The sequence below is a fragment of the Salmo trutta genome, chromosome 21, assembly GCF_901001165.1.
Source record: "Salmo trutta chromosome 21, fSalTru1.1, whole genome shotgun sequence".
Classification (NCBI taxonomy): Eukaryota; Metazoa; Chordata; class Actinopteri; order Salmoniformes; family Salmonidae; genus Salmo; species Salmo trutta.
The window spans coordinates 19,327,365-19,347,310 of NC_042977.1; the positions used below are offsets into that span (position 1 = coordinate 19,327,365).

The 19,946-nt window shown below is 46.1% G+C and overlaps 1 protein-coding gene across 2 annotated transcripts in view; it reads right to left on the reverse strand.

Moving 5' to 3' along the window:
* LOC115156870 (neuropilin-1a) overlaps positions 1-19,343 on the reverse strand; it is a 56,954-nt gene extending 37,611 nt beyond the window's left edge. Inside the window, exons 1-2 of one of the 2 annotated variants that reach the window (XM_029704663.1) lie at positions 18,580-19,343; positions 17,726-17,900 (exon numbers count right to left, since the gene is read on the reverse strand). In XM_029704663.1, coding sequence (XP_029560523.1) covers positions 17,726-17,900; positions 18,580-18,649 — 245 coding nt within the window. In that variant the 5' untranslated portion in view covers positions 18,650-19,343. Of the gene's footprint in view, positions 1-17,725; positions 17,907-18,579 lie in introns of both variants that reach the window. The other variant, XM_029704661.1, reaches the window with a different exon arrangement.
* Positions 19,344-19,946: the final 603 nt, after the last annotated feature.

The following is a 19,946-nucleotide window of genomic DNA, read 5'->3' on the forward strand; positions in this document are numbered from 1 at the left end:
AACTTAGTGTATGTAAACATCTGACCCACTGGAATAGTGATACAGTGAATTATAAGTGAAATAATCTGTCTGTAAACAATTGTTGGAAAAATGACTTGTGTCATGCACAAAGTAGATGTCCTAACCAACTTGCCAAAACTATAGTTTGTTAACAAGAAATTTGTGGAGTGGTTGAAAAATGACTTTTAATGACTCCAACCTAAGTGTATGTAAACTTCCGACTTGAACTTTATACCTTCAGCTACAATGAGAGAGCGAGAGAATGTGTGTAGAGAAGAAAAATGAGAAACCGATGAGTATACAGAGTTCAGTGAGCATATAGAGTGAGAAAAGTCATAAGAAAAAAGATAGGAGGACAGGAAAGGGAAAGAAAGAAGAGGAAAGGAGAGGAACTGAAAGGAGAAGAAATGAAAGGAAAGGAGAGGAAAGGAAAGGGGAGGAAAGGAAAGGAGAGGAAAGGGAAGGAATGGAAAGGAAAGGAAGGAAAGGGAAGGAATGGAAAGGAGAGGAAAGAAGAGGAGAGGAAAGGAGAGGAAAGGAGAGGAAAGGAGAGGAAAGGAAAGGGAAGGAAAGGAGAGTAAAGGAGAGGAAAGAAAGTAGAGGAGAAGAAAGGAAAAGAGAGGAGAGGAAAGGAGAGGAAAGGAGAGGAAAGGAGAGGAAAGGAAAGGAAAGGAGAAGGAAAGGAAAGGAGAGGAGAGGAAAGGGAAGGAATGGAAAGGAAAGGAAGGAAAGGGAAGGAATGGAAAGGAGAGGAAAGAAGAGGAGAGGAAAGGAGAGGAATGGGAAGGAAAGGAGAGGAGAGGAGAGGAAAGGAGATGAAAGGAAAGGTAAGGAAAGGCAGAGACGCAAGAGTCTCAGGGCAGACAAGAAGAAATCCAGAGGTCTGTCCATGAGGTCATAGTGCAACCGGTCATCACGCTAACTGGCCTGTGGCTCTATAACATCCACCACCAGCCATCTAACTAACCCCAAGTCTTTCATCTGGATGACCACAATGACCACAGAGCCATGGTGGCGCAGTGGAAATGACAATTGACCACACTGAGAGGATCATTCAATTAGAGTTGTATGCATCACCGGACCATTCCTCCATAGCAGGAGACCCTCGTCCCTACATAGTCCCTACATAGTCCTTACATAGTCCTTACATAGTCCTTACATAGTCCTTACATAGTCCCTACATAGTCCTTACATAGTCCTTACATAGTCCCTACATAGTCCTTACATAGTCCTTACATAGTCCCTATATAGTCCCTACTACATAGTCCTTACATAGTTCTTACATAGTCCCTACATAGTCCCTACATAGTCCTTACATAGTCCTTACATAGTCCCTACATAGTCCCTACATAGTCCTTACATAGTCCTTACATAGTCCCTATATAGTCCCTACTACATAGTCCTTACATAGTCCTTACATAGTCCCTATATAGTCCCTACTACATAGTCCTTACATAGTCCTTACATAGTCCCTACATAGTGGTGCCATTTGGTACTCAGACAATGTCTTTGACCAGGTCAACAGCAGCAGCACTGCTGGTTGGGAGTCTGCAGGTCTGCAGTTGTGGTTTTGTTTTATATGTGTCATACCACAAAGGTTACGTCAACTACAGACAACAAGGGAAAATGAAGTGTGCCTCATGCAGCCTTTAGTCCTGTAATCACCCTACATCCTGGCATTAAGATTTGTTTCAGATACACGACTTGAAGTTCAAGAGAGAGTAACTTCAGACAAGCACGTAAGTTGTAACTCTGATGTTCGCATTAATCTTCCATAGATGTAATTGGGAGATTTGGGTGAAAATTCTAATCACAAGCGCCAAAGATCTCAAGTTAGGATTTGTCCCGAAATGCCTACAGGAAACTGTCTCTTTGATTTACGAGATCTGTTATGGTTGTTTTTAAAACTTGTATCCTAGACCAATGTCACGAAATGACACAGGATATACTCTTGTGAGTAAATTTGGAGCCACCAACGGTATTTATGTGCAAGATGGGAGGGCAGACTGACCTTCCAAGGCTCTAATATAATCAGTCTGTCAGTTCATTTAGCTGTTAAGACTCCTGTGAACTTCAAAGTGGTGAAATAAAAGGAACATGCCCATGGAACCGAGAACAAATAAACAGATTGTTGTAGAAGTTCATGACCCAATTTAGGTCCTTAGAAGCAAAACCACAAACAACCCATGTTGGATCCAATAAGACACCTGGCCTTCCTGTTTTTGCCTCCACCGCTGAGGAAAGCAGTTGGAAAGAGCCATTCTGCTTCCACTGAAACTAACACATTGAGGCTAAACACATTGGTGTGTCTGGGGATTGACACGCCAGGCCAAACCTAAATGTAAACGGCTGATTGAACAGTAGGCCATGCTGATGTGGCATTTCTCCTTTGAATCATTATGGGTATGATTCATAACGATTCAAAGTGCTGTCTGTGATTATGAGTAGGATTCAGAACGATTCAAAGTGCTGTCTGTGATTATGAGCACGATTCAAACCTCCTTCCTAACCTTTCGCTCCTATGTTTGAGTTTATTTTATTTTTACAGGGACAGTGCACATTAATCAACGTTTCAGTAAAAGTGCCGGTTTTAGCCAGCCGGCTAATTTTCAACCGCAGTCCCTGGGCAGGTTATTAAAAACAATTACAATATAGACAATCATAGAACAGTGAGCACACGCAGAGTAACATAGGACAAGCAAGACATAGCATACAGACAGAGCAACATAGGACAAGCAAGATGTAGCATACAGACAGAGCAACATAAAACAAAAAGCAACAAGACAAAATCCATAAAAACAAAGTGTTTCCACACCTCACAAGCTACAGACAACAGACAACATGGAAAGCGGCAATACACAGCTAGGGATTATGTTCACAAATCTGGTTGACCTTTAGCCATGTCTTCATGCATTTTGTGAAAGTGTGATATGTGGTGCAGTTATGTGTGTCTGATGGCAGTGTATTCCAGACATGGGACGCTCTCACAGAGAAAGCGGATTTACTAAAGGTGCTTTTCCTTAAGGGAACTATACAGTCACCTCTCATGGCAGACCTTGTCACCTCTCTCTCACGCTCTCTCTCTCTCTCTCTCTCTCTCTCTCTCCTCTCTCTCTCCTCTCCTCTCTCTCTCTCTCTCTCTCCTCCTCTCTCTCTCTCTCCTCTCTCTCTCTCTGTGTCATGGTCTCACGCTCGAGGAAACCGTTCAAACAAATAGTGTCAGTGTGAGATAAGTCTGTCTTTGGTTAGACTAAGGATTACATCCCAAATAGCACCCTATTCCCTATGTAGTGCAACATTTTGACCGGGGCACATAGGGAACACGGTGCGATTTGGGACACAGACTCTGTCTTTGATGCTTCTCCACATTGGCCACAGTCGTGCTGGCATATCGACTCAACCACAGAGCATCTCCACAAAAGCCTTATTGATGTTATTTTGATATCTGACCACTCCATGAATGTAATGTTGTCAGTTCCGACTGTGACTTCAAGGGAAGAGTTCAACACTGCATTTCTCCAGCAAACCTCCTTTCTAACCTTTCCGTTTAGCACTCTCTCTCTCTCTCTCTCTGTCTCTCTCTCTCTGTCTCTCTCGCTCTCTCTCTCTGTCTCACAAGTTTCAAGTTTTAATGTCACATGCACAAGTACAGTGAAAGGCCTTTCTTGCACGCTCTAAACTCAACAATGCAGTAATCAATATCAATGTAGTACTAAAAATAACACAAGGTAGAACAAAAACAAGACATCAAAATAAGAAATATGAGAAGTGAATAAGCTACAGTACTGTATATACATAGTCAGTTCCAATACCATATTGACAATGTGCAGCGATACTGGAGTGATATAGTTACTGTAGATATGTATAAGGGTAGCAGCAGGGGATAGAAGCAGTTCAGGAGCCTGTTGGTGTCAGACATGATACAACAGTACCGTTTGCCGTGCAGTAGCAGAGAGAACAGTCTATAGCTTGTGTGGCTGGAGTCTTTAACTATTTTCCAGGCCTTCTTTTCATAGAGCTCCTGGATGGCAGGGAGCTTGGCCCCAATGATGTACTGGGCAGTCCACACCACCCTCTGTAGGGTGATGCAGCCAGTCAGTATGCTCTCACTGGGGCAGCTGTCGCGCCTTCTTCATGACTCTGCGCCTGTGTGTGGACCATTTTAAGTCCTTAGTGATTTGGACCCATAGGAACGTGAAGCTCTCAAACCACTCCACTGCAGCCCCATCTATGTGGATGGGGGCGTGCACACCCTCCATTTTCTGTAGTACATGATCAGCTCCTTGGTCTTACTGACATTGAGGGAGAGGTTGTGGTCTTCCACACTGCCCGGTCACTGACCTCCTCCCTGTAGGCTGTCTCATCATCGCCAGGGATCAGGCCTAACACCGTTGTGTCATCAGCAAACTTGATGATGGTTTTGGAATCCTGCGTGGCCACGCAGTCATGGGTGAACAGGGAGTATAGAAGGGGACTAAGCACACACCCCTGTGGGGCCCCCGTGTTGAGTGTCAGTGTGGTGGAAGTGATGTTGCCTGCCTTCACCACCTGGGGTCGGCCCGTCAGGAAGTCCAGATTCCAGTTGCAGAGGGAGGTGTTCAATCCAAAGGTCCTAAGCTTGGTGATGAGCTTGGAGGGTTCAATAGTGTTGAACGCTGAGCTGTAGTCAATGAACAGCATTCTCACATAGGTGTTCCTCTTATCTAGGTGGGTGAGGTCAGTGTAGAGTGCAATTGAGATTACGTCGTCTATGGATCTGTTGGGGCGGTATGCAAATTGGAGTGGGTCTAGGGTGTCTGGGATGATGGGGTTGATGTGTTCCATAACCAGCCTTTCAAAGCCCTTCATGATTACAGATGTGAATGCTATAGGGTGGTAGTCATTGTGGCATGAAGCCTTGAAGTTATTGGAAACAGGAATGATGGTGGTCAGCTTAAAACATGTGGGGATAACAGACTGGGACAAGGAGAGGTTGAAAATGTCAGTGAATATGCCTGTCAGCTGTTCTGGGCATGCCCTGTGGCCTTGCGAGTGTTGCCCTGATTAAAGACCTTACTCACGTCGACCTCTCTCTCTCTCTTGCTCTCTCTCTCTCTCTCCTTCTCTCTCTCTCCTTCGCTCTCTCTATCTCGCTCTCCTTCTCTCTCTCTCTCTCTCTCTCTCTCTCTCTCGCTCTCTCTCTTTCTCTCTCTCACACACACAAACTTTTTATGACCTTCCTTTAGCTTCTGACAAACCCTTGACACACACCACGAAGAAGGAAACCCCTCACAATCACCCAATTATGTATTCCATCAATCAAACTAATTTTGTTTGTCACAAGCGCCGAATACAACAGGTGTAGACTTTATATGTACCATGAAATGATTACTTAGGAGCCCTTTTCCAAAAATGCTGAGTTATTAAAAAGTAAGACACATTTTCTAAAAATACAAAGCGAAACTGTAACATAATAAAATAACAATAACGAGACTATATATAAGGAATACCGGTACCGAGTCAATGTGCAGGGGTACGAGGTAGTTGAGCTAATTGAGGTAAAATGTACATGTAGGTAGGGGTAAATGTGCATAAACATAGATGTTACTGCATGGTCGGAACTAGAAGCACAAGCGTTTCGCTACACTCGCATTAACATCTGCTAACCATGTGTACGTGACCAATAAAATTTGATTTGATTTGATTTTGACAATCAGGATAGATAATTAACAGAGTAGTAGCAGCGCATGTGAAGAGCGTGAAAGAGTGTGATTGTGTGTGTGGCGTCAATATGCATATGTGTGTGTGTGAGTGTGTGTGTGTGTGTGTGTGTGTGTGTGTGTGTGTGTGTGTGTGTGTGTGTGTGTGTGTGTGTGTGTGTGTGTGTGTGTGTGTGTGTGTGTTTGTGTGTGTGTGTTAGAGTGTCGGTGTAGTATGTGTGAGTGTGTGAGTAGAGTTCAGGGAGTGTGAATAGAGACAGTTCAAGAGGGTCAGTGAAAATAAAAAGGGGGTCAATGCAAATAGTCAGGGTAGACATTTGATGAACTGTTCAGCAGTCTTACGGCTTGGGGGGTAGAAGCTGTTAAGGAGCCTTTTGTTCCCAGACTTGGAGCACTGGTACCGCTTGCCATGCAGTAGACCGCTTGCCATGCAGTAGCAGAGAGAACAGTCTATAACTTGGGTGTCTGGAGTCTTTGACAATTTTTATGGCCTCCCTCTGACACCACCTGGTATAGATGTCCTGGATGACATGACATTGAGCTCGGCCCCAGTGATACACTGGCCCATACGCACTACAATCTGTAGCGCCTTATGGTCAGATGCCAAGCAGTTGCCATACGTCTTGACTGATGCAGCCAGTCAAGACACTCTCAATGGTGCAGCTGTATAACGTTTTGAGGATATGAGGGCCCATGCCAAATCTTTTCAGCCTCCTAAAGGGGGAAGAGGTTTTGTCGTGCCCTCTTCACGACTGTGTTGGTGTGTTTGGACCATGATAGGTCCTTAGTGATGTGGACACAGAGGAACTTGAAGCTCTCAACCCGCTCCACTACAGCTCCTTCAATGTGAATGGGGTGTGCTCGGCCCTCCGTTTCCTGTAGTCCATGATCAGCTTCTTGGTCTTCCTGACGTTGAGGGAGAGGTTGTTGGTCTGGCACCACACTGAAAACATAGTTATAGACAGACCTCTCCTTCGAAGAAAAAAATCCTAATGTTTTGTACTAATGCTTGAAGGCAAAAAGAACCGTCACGTTTAGATATTCTTTGGTTGGATAGTTACAGCCATGTTCCATGGTACAGGGACATGTATGTTCTATTTGGTTCTGTAATTTAATTAAAATATAGGGGAGCGATGGCAGACACCTAGTGGTCTGCATCCCAAATGGCACCCTATTCCCTATATCGTGTAATACTTTTGACCAGAGTTGTCAAAAGTAGTGTAATAGGGAATAGGGTGACGTTTGGGATGCGGTCATGCACTGCAGCTTCCACGGACATTCTATCTGATAAGGGAGGAATTCAGTTCAGACAATACATTTCTATTAGGACGAGCTATAAGAAAAGTCAAACTGTAGAACGACTTCCGCCTCCCTTCCGGTACATTCCGATGGATGACCCCTTAGTTATGTACATTACCAGTCAAAAGTTTTAGAACACCTACTCATTCAAGGGTTTTTCTTTATTTTTACGATTTTCTACATTGTAGAATAATAGTGAAGACATCAAAACTTTGAAATAACACATATGGAATCATGTAGTAACTAAAAAAGTGTTAAACAAATCAAAATATAATTTAGATTCTTCAAAGTAGCCACTCTGCCTTGATGACAGCTTTGCACGCTCTTGGCATTCTTTCAACCAGCTTCACCTGGAATGCTTATCCAACAGTCTTGAAGGAGTTCCCACATATGCTGAGCACTTGTTGGATGCTTTTCCTTCACTCTGCGGTCCAACTCATCCCAAACCATCTTAATTGGGTTGAGATCATTTGATGCAGCACTCCAACACTCTCCTTCTTGGTCAAATATCCCTTACACAGCCTGGAGGTGTGTTGCGTCATTGTCATGTTGAAAAACAAATGATAGTCCCACTAAGCGCAAACCAGATGGGATTGGGTATTGCTGCAGAATGCTGTGGTAGCCATGCTGGTTAAGTGTGTCTTGAATGCTAAATAAATCACAGACAGTATCACCAGCAAAGCACCCCCACACCATCACACCTCCTCCTCCATGCTTCACGGTGGGACCCACATATGCGGAGATCATAAACTGCATTGTCGGTCAGGGCTTGTAAGTAAGCATTTAACTGTAACCTGTTGTATTTATTCGTATGTGACAAATAAAATTAGATTTGATTTGTTGAGATGTGTCTGCTACTTGAACTCTGTGAAGCATTTTTTTGAGCTGCAATTTCCGAGGCTGGAAACTCTAATGAACTTATCCTCTGCAGCACAGGTAACTCTGGGTCTTCCATTCCTGTAGCGGTCCTCATGAGAGCCAGTTTCATCATAGCACTTGATGGTTTTTGCAACTGCACTTGAAGAAACATTCAAAGTTCTTGAAATTTCCAGATTGACTGACCGTCATGTCTTAAAGTAATGATGGACTGTCATTTCTCTTTGCTTATTTGAGCTGTTCTTGCCATAATATGGACTTGGTCTTTTACCAAATAGGGCTATCTTCTGTATACCCACCCCTACCTTGTCACAATTACAAATGATTGGCTCCAATGCATTAAGAAGGAAAGAAATTCCACAAATTAACTTTTAACAAGGCACACCTGTTAATTGAAATGCATTCAAGGTGACTAACTCATGAAGCTGGTTGAGAGAATGCCAAGAGTGTGCAAAGCTGTCATGAAGGCAAATGGTGGCTACTTTGAAGAATCTCAAATATAAAATAATCACAACCGTTCAAAAGTTTTTAGTCACTTAGAAATGTCCATGTTTTTGAAAGAAAAGCACATTTTTTGTCCATTAAAATAACATCAAATTGATCAGAAATACAGTGTAGACATTGTTTTATGTTGTAAATGACTATTGTAGCTGGAAACGGCTGATTTTTAATGGAATATCTACATAGGCGTCCAGAGGCCCATTACCAGCAACCGTCACTTCTGTGTTCCAATGGCATGTTGTGTTAGCTAATCCAAGTTTATCATTTTAAAAGGCTAATTTGTCACAGGGATCCAACGAAAGTGGCGCCCCTCCTCGGTCGGGCGGCGCTCGGCGGTCGTCGTCGCCGGCCTATTAGCTGCCACCGATCGTTGTTTCAGTTTCGTTTAGTTTGTCTGTCTGTTCCGCACCTGTTTTGTGTATGTCATTAGTGGGGACTTATTTAATGTGTGTTTTCAGTTGGGATTTTGTGCGGGATTGTTTGTTGTCCACTCAGGACGGTGGGCTGTGTGAATGTAGTTGCTTCGCTGGTTGTATTTTGGATGCTTTTGTATTTTTTGTGTTTTGTGCTGGCTGACGTCTTATTTCTCTCTTCGGACCGTTTTGCCCTGTGTTTTGGGTTGGTCATTATTATTACGCGCCCTTCTGTTTTGGCGTGACCAGTTTGTTGCCGGAGAAAATAAAGACCGTATACTTTACCTCTGCTCTCTGCGCCTGACTCCAACCACCACTCCTAGAATCGTCTGACAGAATCCCGCACCATCACCTATGGAGTCAGCAGGAGCAGAAGTGCCATCCATGGCTGAGCAGGTCTCCCAACATGCCGGCCTCCTCCACCGCCTAGGCTCGGCCATGGATCAGGTGTTGGCCCGGTTGGAGAGCTGGGAGAGAGGTGCCTCCCCAGCCAGACCAGCTCCGGTCCCTCACCCTACGCACCTATCCACACCCACTGAAGCGGGTGCCGGCGGGATCCGGATTTCACCGCCCAGGGAGTTCGATGGAACGGCCGCTGGGTGCAAGGGGTTCTTGCTCCAACTGGAACTGTACCTGGCGACCGTCCGCCCCCCTCCCTCCGACGAAGAGAGGGTGAGCGTCCTCGTCTCGTGTCTCACGGGTCGAGCCCTGGAATGGGCCAATGCGGTCTGGGAAGGTCCAGACTCGGCCCGGGGTGACTACCCGGAGTTCACCCGCCGCTTCCGGGCGGTTTTCGATCATCCCCCGGAGGGCAGGGCGGCGGGTGAGCTACTATTCCATTTGAGACAGGAGACGAGGACCGCTCAGGATTTCGCATTGGAATTCCGGACTCTCGCCGCGGGATCGGGGTGGAACGAGCGGGCCCTGATAGACCACTATAGGTGTAGCCTTCGCGAGGACGTCCGCCGGGAGCTGGCATGTAGGGACAACACCTCCACTCTGGACCAACTGGTGGATTTGTCCATTAGATTGGACAACCTGCTGGCTGCCCGGGGACGTTCCAGTCGGGGCCTGTTCGTTCCGCCTACCAGTCCTCCCGCTCCACAGCCCATGGAGATAGGGGGGGCTGCACCGAGGAGGACCGGAGGGAGGGGTCTCTCTTGCACCCGATGTGGACACAGAGGACACACTGTGGACCGGTGCTGGAGAGGTCCCTCCGGGAGTTCGGAGGGCAGGCAGAGCACCGCTTCGCCCCCCCAGGTGAGTCCGCACCAGCCACACCCAGAGCCCCCTGTCGATCACTTGTACACCTCCGTTTGTTTCCTTAATTTTTCCCCTCACTTCCAGTATAAGGCGCTAGTCGATTCAGGTGCAGCTGGGAGTTTTATGGACCATGGGTTAGCGAAGAGGTTAGGGATCCCCCTGGTTCAGCTGGACCACCCCTTCCCCGTGCACGCCCTAGATAGTCGACCGCTAGGGTCAGGCCAAGTAGGGGAGGTCACAGTGCCACTGGTTATGCAGACGTGGGGGGGTCATGTGGAGCGTCTCAGCCTGTTCATCATTGACTCCCCAGCTTTTCCGGTGGTACTGGGAATCCCCTGGCTAGCCACTCACAACCCCCAGATTTCGTGGAGACAGAGGGCTCTAACGGGGTGGTCGAGGGAGTGCTCAGGTAGGTGCATAGGAGTTTCCATCGGTGCGACTACGGTGGAGAGTCCAGACCAAGTCTCTACTGTGCACATTCCCTCAGAGTATGCCGATTTGGCTATCGCCTTCAGTAAGACGAAGGCGACTCAATTACCCCCCCATCGACAGGGAGATTGTGCGATAAACCTCCAGGCTGACGCGGTTCTTCCTAGGAGTCACGTGTATCCTCTGTCTCAGGAGGAGACAGTGGCTATGGATACATACGTCACTGAGTCCTTGAGACAGGGATACATTCGGCCCTCTAAATCCCCCGTCTCCTCGAGCTTCTTTTTCGTGAAGAAGAAGGAGGGAGGTCTGCGCCCGTGCATTGACTATAGAGGTCTAAATGCTATCACAGTGGGTTTCAGTTACCCGCTACCTCTCATTGCTACGGCAGTGGAGTCATTTCACGGGGCGCGCTTCTTCACGAAATTGGATCTCAGGAGTGCGTATAACTTGGTGCGTATCCGAGAGGGAGACGAGTGGAAAACCGCATTTAGTACCACATCTGGCCATTATAAGTACCTCGTCATGCCGTATGGGTTAAAGAATGCTCCCGCCGTCTTCCAATCCTTTGTGGACGAGGTCCTTAGGGACATGCTCGGGCAGGGTGTGGTGGTGTACATCGATGACATCCTGATCTGCTCCGCCACACGCGCCGAGCATGTGTCCCTGGTGCGTAGAGTGCTTGGGCGGCTGCTGGAGCATAACCTATACGTCAAGGCTGAGAAATGTGAGTTCTTCAAAAGAGCCGTCTCATTTCTAGGATATCGCATTTCCACCTCGGGGGTGGAGGTGGAGTGTGACCGCGTAACGGCTGTGCGTAATTGGCCAACCCCAGCCACTGTGAAGGAGGTGCAGCGGTTCTTGGGGTTCGCTAATTATTATCGGAGGTTTATCCGGGGTTTTGGCCAGGTAGCAGCTCCCATTACCTCACTGATGAAGGGGGGGCCGGTGCGGCTACGATGGTCAGCAGAGGCGGACAGAGCCTTTCATCGTCTGAAGGTTCTGTTTACCAATGCACCTGTCCTAGCGCATCCGGACCCCTCTTTGCCATTCATAGTGGAGGTGGACGCGTCCGAGGCTGGGGTAGGAGCTGTGCTGTCGCAGCGTTCGGGCGTTCCTCCGAAGCTCCGCCCATGCGCGTTCTTTTCTAAGAAGCTGAGCCCGGCGGAGCGCAATTATGATGTGGGGGACCGGGAGCTGTTAGCCGTGGTCAGGGCTTTGACGGTGTGGAGACATTGGCTTGAGGGGGCACGTCAACCTTTTCTCATCTGGACCGACCACCGTAACCTGGAGTATATTCGGGCAGCGAGGAGGCTTAATCCCCGTCAGGCGAGGTGGGCCATGTTTTTCACGAGGTTTAACTTCACTCTCTCGTACATTCCAGGTTCCCGGAACCGGAAGGCTGACGCACTGTCGCGTCTCTACGACACCGAGGAGCGGACCATCGATCCTACTCCCATACTTCCCGCCTCCTGTCTGGTGGCACCGGTGGTATGGGAGGTGGATGCGGACATCGAGCGGGCGGTTCGGTCAGAACCTACTCCGTCGCAGTGTCCCGTGGGCCTGAAATACGTTCCGCTTGGTGTTCGCGATCGCCTGATCCGATGGTCCCATACTCTACCCTCCTCGGGTCATCCTGGGGTGGAACGGACAGTGCGGGGCCTGAAGGGGAGGTACTGGTGGCCCACCTTGGCTGAGGATGTCCGGCGTTATGTCTCGTCCTGTTCAGTATGCGCTCAGTGTAAGGCTCCTAGGCACCTACCTCGAGGGAAATTACAGCCCCTCCCTGTTCCACAGCGGCCATGGACTCACCTCTCGGTGGATTTCCTTACGGATCTCCCGCCGTCTCAGGGGAACACGGCGATCCTGGTCGTTGTGGACAGGTTCTCTAAGTCCTGCCGTCTGCTCCCTTTGCCCGGTCTTCCTACGGCCCTGCAGACCGCGGAGGCCCTGTTCACTCACGTCTTCCGGCACTATGGGGTGCCCGAGGACATCGTATCTGATCGAGGTCCCCAGTTTACGTCCAGGGTATGGAAATCGTTTATGGAGAGGCTGGGGGTCTCGGTCAGCCTGACCTCGGGGTTCCACCCCGAGAGTAATGGGCAGGTAGAGCGCATCAACCAGGATGTGGGCAGGTTCCTGCGGTCATATTGCCAGGACCGGCCAGGGGAGTGGGCGCAGTTCGTGCCATGGGCCGAGATGGCCCAGAACTCTCAGCGCCACTCCTCCACTAATCTGTCACCCTTCCAGGTGGTGCTGGGGTATCAGCCGGTCCTGGTGCCATGGCAACAGAGCCAGACGGAGGCTCCTGCGGTGGAGGCATGGGTCAAGCGCTCTCAGGAGACCTGGAACGCGGTCCAGGAATGTTTAAGGAGGGCGAGCGAACGACACAAGGAGAGCGCTGACCGCCACCGCAGTGACGCCCCCGTGTTTAACCCGGGGGATAGAGTCTGGCTCTCGACCCGGAACCTGCCTCTCCGCCTGCCCTGCCGGAAGCTGGGTCCGCGGTTTGTGGGGCCGTTTAAAGTCCTGAGGAGGATAAACGAGGTGTGTTACAGGTTACAACTTCCTTCGTATTACCGTATTAACCCCTCGTTTCATGTGTCTCTCCTCAGGCCGGTGGTAGCTGGTCCGCTGCAGGACAGTGAGGTGCTGGAGGCCCCCCCGCCCCCCCTGGACATCGGGGGGAGCCCGGCGTACACAGTCCGAGCCATCCTGGACTCCCGACGTCGGGTAGGGGGCCTGCAGTACCTCGTGGACTGGGAGGGGTACGGTCCGGAGGAGAGGTGCTGGGTTCCGGCGGCGGACGTTCTGGACCCCCCTATGCTGTTGGACTTCCACCGTCGCCGACCGGATCGGCCGGCGCCTCGCCCTCCGGGCCGTCCCCGAGGCCGGCGTCGGCGCGCGGCTCCAGCCGTGCGTCAGGGGAGGGGTACTGTCACAGGATCCAACGAAAGTGCCGCCCCTCCTCGGTCGGGCGGCGCTCGGCGGTCGTCGTCGCCGGCCTATTACCTGCCACCGATCGTTGTTTCAGTTTCGTTTAGTTTGTCTGTCTGTTCCGCACCTGTTTTGTGTATGTCATTAGTGGGGACTTATTTAATGTGTGTTTTCAGTTGGGATTTTGTGCGGGATTGTTTGTTGTCCACTCAGGACGGTGGGCCGTGTGAATGTAGTTGCTTCGCTGGTTGTATTTTGGATGCTTTTGTATTTTTTGTGTTTTGTGCTGGCTGACGTCTTATTTCTCTCTTCGGACCGTTTTGCCCTGTGTTTTGGGTTGGTCATTATTATTACGCGCCCTTCTGTTTTGGCGTGACCAGTTTGTTGCCGGAGAAAATAAAGACCGTATACTTTACCTCTGCTCTCTGCGCCTGACTCCAACCACCACTCCTAGAATCGTCTGACATAATTGATCATTAGAAAACCCTTTTGCAATTATGTTAGCACAGCTGAAAACTGTTTTTCTGAATAAAGAAGCAATAAAACTGGCATTCTTTAGACTAGTTGAGTATCTGGAGCATCAACATTTGTGGGTTCGATTACAGGCTCAAATTGGCCAGAAACAAATAACTTTCTTCTGAAACTCGTCAGTTTATTCTTGTTCTGAGAAATTAAATCTCGTACAATGCTGTGTACTACTCCCTTCACAGAGCAGCGCAAACTGTCTCTAACCAGAATAGAAAGAGGAGTGGGAGGCCCTGGTGCACAACTGAGCAAGAGGACAAGTACATTAGAGTATCTAGTTTGAGAAACAGATGCCTCACAAGTCCTCAACTGGCAGCTTCATTAAATAGTACCCACAAAACACCAGTCTTAACGTCAAAAGTGAAGAGGCGACTCCGGGATGCTGGCTTTCTAGGCAGAGTTCCTCTGTCCAGTGTCTGTGTTCTTTTGCCCATCTAAATCTTTTATTTTTATTGGCCAGTCTGAGATATGGCTTTTTCTTTGCAACTCTGCCTAGAAGGCCAGCATCCCGGAGTCGCCTCTTCAGCCATTTCCAGCTACAATAGTCATTTACAACATTATCAATATCTACACTGTTTTTATGATCAATTTGATGTTATTTTAATGGACAAAAAATTTGCTTTTCTTTCAAAAACAAGGACATTTCTAAGTGACCCCAAACTTTTGAACGGTAGTGTATTTTGATTTGTTTAACACTTTTTTGGAAACTTCATGATTCCATATGTGTTATTTCATAGTTTTGATGTCTTCACTTTTATTATACAATGTAGAAAATAATAAAAATAAAGAAAAACCCTTGAATGAGTAGGTGTGTCTGGTACTGTACATATGTACAGTACAGTATATATACTACATGACCAAAATTATGTGGACGTCTGCTCGTCGCACATTTCATTCCAAAATAATGGGCGTTAATATGGAGTTAGTCATAGGTTTTATAGATGACATTGAAATATCACGTTTTGGAGTTTGGTTTGCAGATGTTGTTGATGAAAGGAAAAGGGGTACGTTTTCTCGTAGGAATCTGTGGTTTTGCCAAGGCCCCTCATTTGGTATTTTAAACATTTTGTTTAATAGCCAAAAACAACATTCACATTTGCCAAACCATGACTATGAGCTATAAAATAAATCCTCACAACAAATATTACAGTAAACCTATCATCAAAGTACAAAACACAGGCTTGGTTGGCGTTACAACTCGGAGACGCAATGTCAACAGTGATTAATTTACTGGAGAAACTGGCGGTATTCAAATGGTTCCAAAGAACAACATCTCTCCTTATAGATCCTATACACTATATACAGTGCCTTCGGAAAGTATTCAGACCCCTCGACTTTTTCCACATTTTGTTACATTACAGCCTTATTCTAAAATGGATAACATTTTTTTAAATCCTCATCAATCTACACACAATAACCCATAATGACAAAGCAAAAACAGGTATTTAGAAATGTGAGCAAATTTATACAAAAGAAAAACTGAAATACCTTATTTAAATAAGTATTCAGACCCTTTGCTATGAGACGCGAAATTGAGCTCAGGTTTATCCTGTTTCCATTGATCATCCTTGAGATGTTTCTACAACTTGATTGGAGTGCACCTGTGGTGAATTCAATTGATTGGACATGATTTGGAAAGGCACACACCTGTATATATAAGGTCCCACAGCTGACAGTGCATGTCAGAGCAAAAACGAAGCCATGAGGTCGAAGGAATTGTCCGTAGAGCTCTGAGACAGGATTGTGTCGAGGCACAGATCTGGGGAAGGGTACCAAAAAAATGTCTGCAGCATTGAAGGTCCCCAAGAACACAGTGGCCTCCATCATTCTTAAATGGAAGAAGTTTGGAACCACTTGAATCTTCCTAGAGCTGGCCGCCCGGCCAAACTGAGAAAAAGGGGGAGAAGGGCTTTGGTCAGGGAGGTGACCAAGAACCCAATGGTCACTCTGACAGAGCTCTGAGTTCCTCTGTGGAGATGGGAGAACCTTCCAGTAAGACAACCATCTCTGCAGCACTCCACCAATCAGGCCTTTATGGTAGATAGAAGCCACTCCTCAGTAAAATGCACATGACAGCCTGCTTGGAGTTTGCCAAAAGGCACCTAAAGACTCTCCGACCATGAGAAGCAAGATTCTCTGGTGTGATGAAACCAAGATTGAACTCTATGGCCTGAATGCCAGACGTCACGTCTGGAGGAAACCTGGCACCATCCCTACGGTGAAGCATGGTGGTGGCAGCATCATGCTGTGAGAGTGTTTTTCCGCTAGTCAGGATCGAGGCAAAGATGAACAGAGCAAAGTACAGAGATCCTTGATGAAAACCTGCTCAAGAGCGCTCAGGACATCAGACAGGGTTGAAGGTTTACCTTCCAACAGGACAACAACCCTAAGCAGACAGCCAAGACAGTGCAGGATTAGCTTCGGGACAATTCTCTGAATGTCCTTGAGTGGCCCAGCCAGAGCCCGGACTTGAACCCGATCGCACATCTCTGGAGAGACCTGAAAATAGCTGTGCAGCAATGCTCCCCATCCAACTTGATAGAGCTTGAGAGGATCTGCAGAGAAGAATGGGAGATACTCCCCAAATACAGGTGTGCCAAGCCTGTAACGTCATACCCAAGAACACTTGAGGCTGTAATTGCTGCCAAAGGTGCTTCAACAAAGTACTGAGTAAAGGGTATGAATACTTATGTAAATGTGATATTATATTTCTTTCTCTTTAATAAATTAGCAAAAATTTCTAAAACCTTTTTTTCTTTGTTATTATTGGGTATTGTGTGAAGGTTGATGAGGGAAAACAACAATTCAATCAATTTTAGAATAAGGTTGTAACCAAACAAAATGTGGAAAAAGACAAGGGGTCTGAAAACTTTCCGAAGGCACTGTATTGTAGTATATGTCAGGATGAATATTACAGTAAACCTATCATCAGAGACAAAAACACAGACTTGGTTGCTCTCTAAAAACTTAAGGATGCAGTAGCAAGGAACTGAAGGCATTCCAAACATGGTTCCAAAGAACATCTCTCCTTATAGAAACCTATACACTATCCAGTATCTGCCAGAATCCTAAAGAGTGCTAACATTTTATAGGTCCCTTGGTGGTGAAATGTGATCTAATAGTAGTCAAGGACCCCATGTGCAAGACAGTCAGTGAGCCTGTGATTTACACAGACAGAGGGATCATTATAAAAATGAGGTTATTTATGGTAGATTGTGAACATTTGGGCTTTAGTGAGAATGCATACTTAACCTAAGGTATCGAATGCATGTGTGTTGTTGTGTGTGTGTGTGCGTCTGTCATATACTGTATGTGTGACCCAAATCACAATCAATGATCAGCACTAGGTAGCACAGCTAAAGACGGGGACTAAGCTACATTTGCCCACATCCAGGCAAAATATAAGTGATCTTTGACCCAACAATATTGTAGACAGCAGTACAGAGCAAATCAAATATTAAAACCAAAACACATCGATCCAATTATATTTCCTCTCAAACGACAATACCCATGAGTAGGTAGGTATTGGTTGATGCTCCAGTCTAGTCCTCTTCCATGGTCGCATCAAGCGGCTCATAGTAGGAGTGTTTATTTATGATCAGTTTTGCCTTGTAGATCTAAATTAATAGAAAACATGTGGGGGTGGGGGGGGCTGATCCTAGATGGGCACTCTTACTCTGATACCTACGGCCCCAGAAGGAATCCTTGGAATATAAAGTTCTTATATTGACCAATAGGTGGCAGAGTCACACACTGCCTCCAGAAAAAGAGCGCTTTACGTACTTGCATTCTCGGTCCTCCAGATCAAAATGAGGGTTAAAGTTGATGAGTATCTTCTGGCCCGGTTCTGGGGCCGATATCACCCACATACATTGTTGTGATGGAGGGTATGAGGTCGGGTAGCCAGTCGAGGTGAGATAATCTGCATTGGTTATCTCAATGTTATCTCCACATTTATCTGCAACTAAAACAGACAGAGATAATTATTTAAGAACGAAATCCATGGGAGAGAAATTACACCTGATTTTTGAATGAACAGGAAAAAACAAGATGATGGTGTAGGCGACCCTTTAAAAAATATATGTTTTATCATTCAGAACAAAAGAGTAATAACGTTCTGCCAATCGTCAGTGGAAATTATTAACAGAAGATATAAAAACACACATTTACCAGTGTACTTGTTTCAAAACTAGTGAAGCATGAGATATGAGTCAGAAATAAGCAACTTTGTGTCATTTTTGTATGTTTTTTTGTTATTTACTACATGAATAGTAAATAACATAGCAAATATGAAGACATGCTCTCACAAGTGCCCATTTACCGACACCATAAACAATACATGACAACGAACACCTTGGAACAAAAAACATTTATTCCCTCTCCCTACTGTTGAGGGAACGATACCTTTAGATAAATACATAACCAATAAACTCTACCGTTTTGGAAAGGTTGACTTTCAACTGATTTAGACTAGTGAGCTTAGGCTACAGATGCGTCAAGCAAAACCCTGTACTGTAGCCTAGGTGCACCTCCGTAGACATGACGAAAACAGGTGAGTCGTGATTTCAAATCGTCCAAATTAAAGCTTTTATAAGGCCAATGTTAGAAAACATGATATTTCAACAGTCCACACTTACCGCTTTGAATCAATGAAGCCACAACAATGAGTTGGGTTGAAAATAACAGTATAAATCCACAATACATCATTGGACTGTAAAATACACAAATCTGTAAAAAAAAAAAAAAAAAAAAAAAAGAAAAAATAAACTTTGATATTTCCACCGTTTTATAGTCCTCAAAGCAAAATAACAAATGTCTCGGAAATGTAGGAGAAATTCGTCTGACAGCTTCAGGTCGCCAGCATCCTTTAGTAGCCTATTAAGCTGCTGTTTCCTCTTTCCTCGGAAAGTCGTGTTTCTCTCGCAGAATAAGAACTTGCCATTTCCCAGGAAAATAATAATAATAATAATCCAAACGCAGAAAACAATTGTTGATTCCGAAAATCCAGACGCCTAAGTGCCCCAACAGTTAGGCTATCAATCGATAACTGATAATTGTATATCAAAAGTGGAATAAAAAAACTTAAAAGATTCAATAATATCTCATACACTCACTACTACCCCGTCTAAAATCCCCAAATTCCTATTCCTTTTGACTGCGTTCGTTCGGCCCCGGTTCGGCCCTTTTCCGATGCGCGCTGTCTGACCGACACAGTAGAATGTCAGAGGGTCACTCTCATTCGACTTGACGCCAACTGTGAAAGTAACAGTGGCATTTCCACTCCCCAAATTCCAGCTCCAAGACGCAAACACGCACAGACAGATCACTACTAGAAGAGTGGGCAGGAACGAAAGACACCGTGCGCCCTCCTCCCGCTAGCGCACAGCAGAGGGAGAGGTTCTGGATTGGAAGGAATGAACATAATACACAAACAAGGTTCAACCATTCATTTTGATATTCTAATCTTAGCTACCTGTCGCAAATTTAAAAAACAACAAGCGTTTAACGTATAACAATAGGCCCTTATAACAATGGCATAAGGAGTTTTGCGGAATAATCACTTTAAGCACTTAACTTGATGCCTTGCTTCTGATAGATCCTTGCTTCTGCAGTATGCTACTATATTATTAGGCAAGTACAGTATTATATATTGTTTTAATGGCACTTCAATTCTAAAAGGAATATTTTGACCTATGGAAACCTGTCTTCTGTTCCAATTAAGAATGCATTAAGAATGCTGCCATGTCCGTAACAGTTTTCTATAGCCTATTGCTTATAGCAGAGTGTGTAGGCCAACTATTATCTAATGATCACACAACATTCTAACAGTCTGTTAAAAGATCAGGCTTTCTATCCTGTAGGGAGTGAGAAAGAAAGTAACTCAATCATCAGCACACTATGTTTTTTTTTACCCTCCCCCCCAAAAAAACAAAATTATTCTGCATTGACAAAATATTTGACTAAAGGCAGCTCATTTCACATAATCTCTCCCCATAGCTAGCTC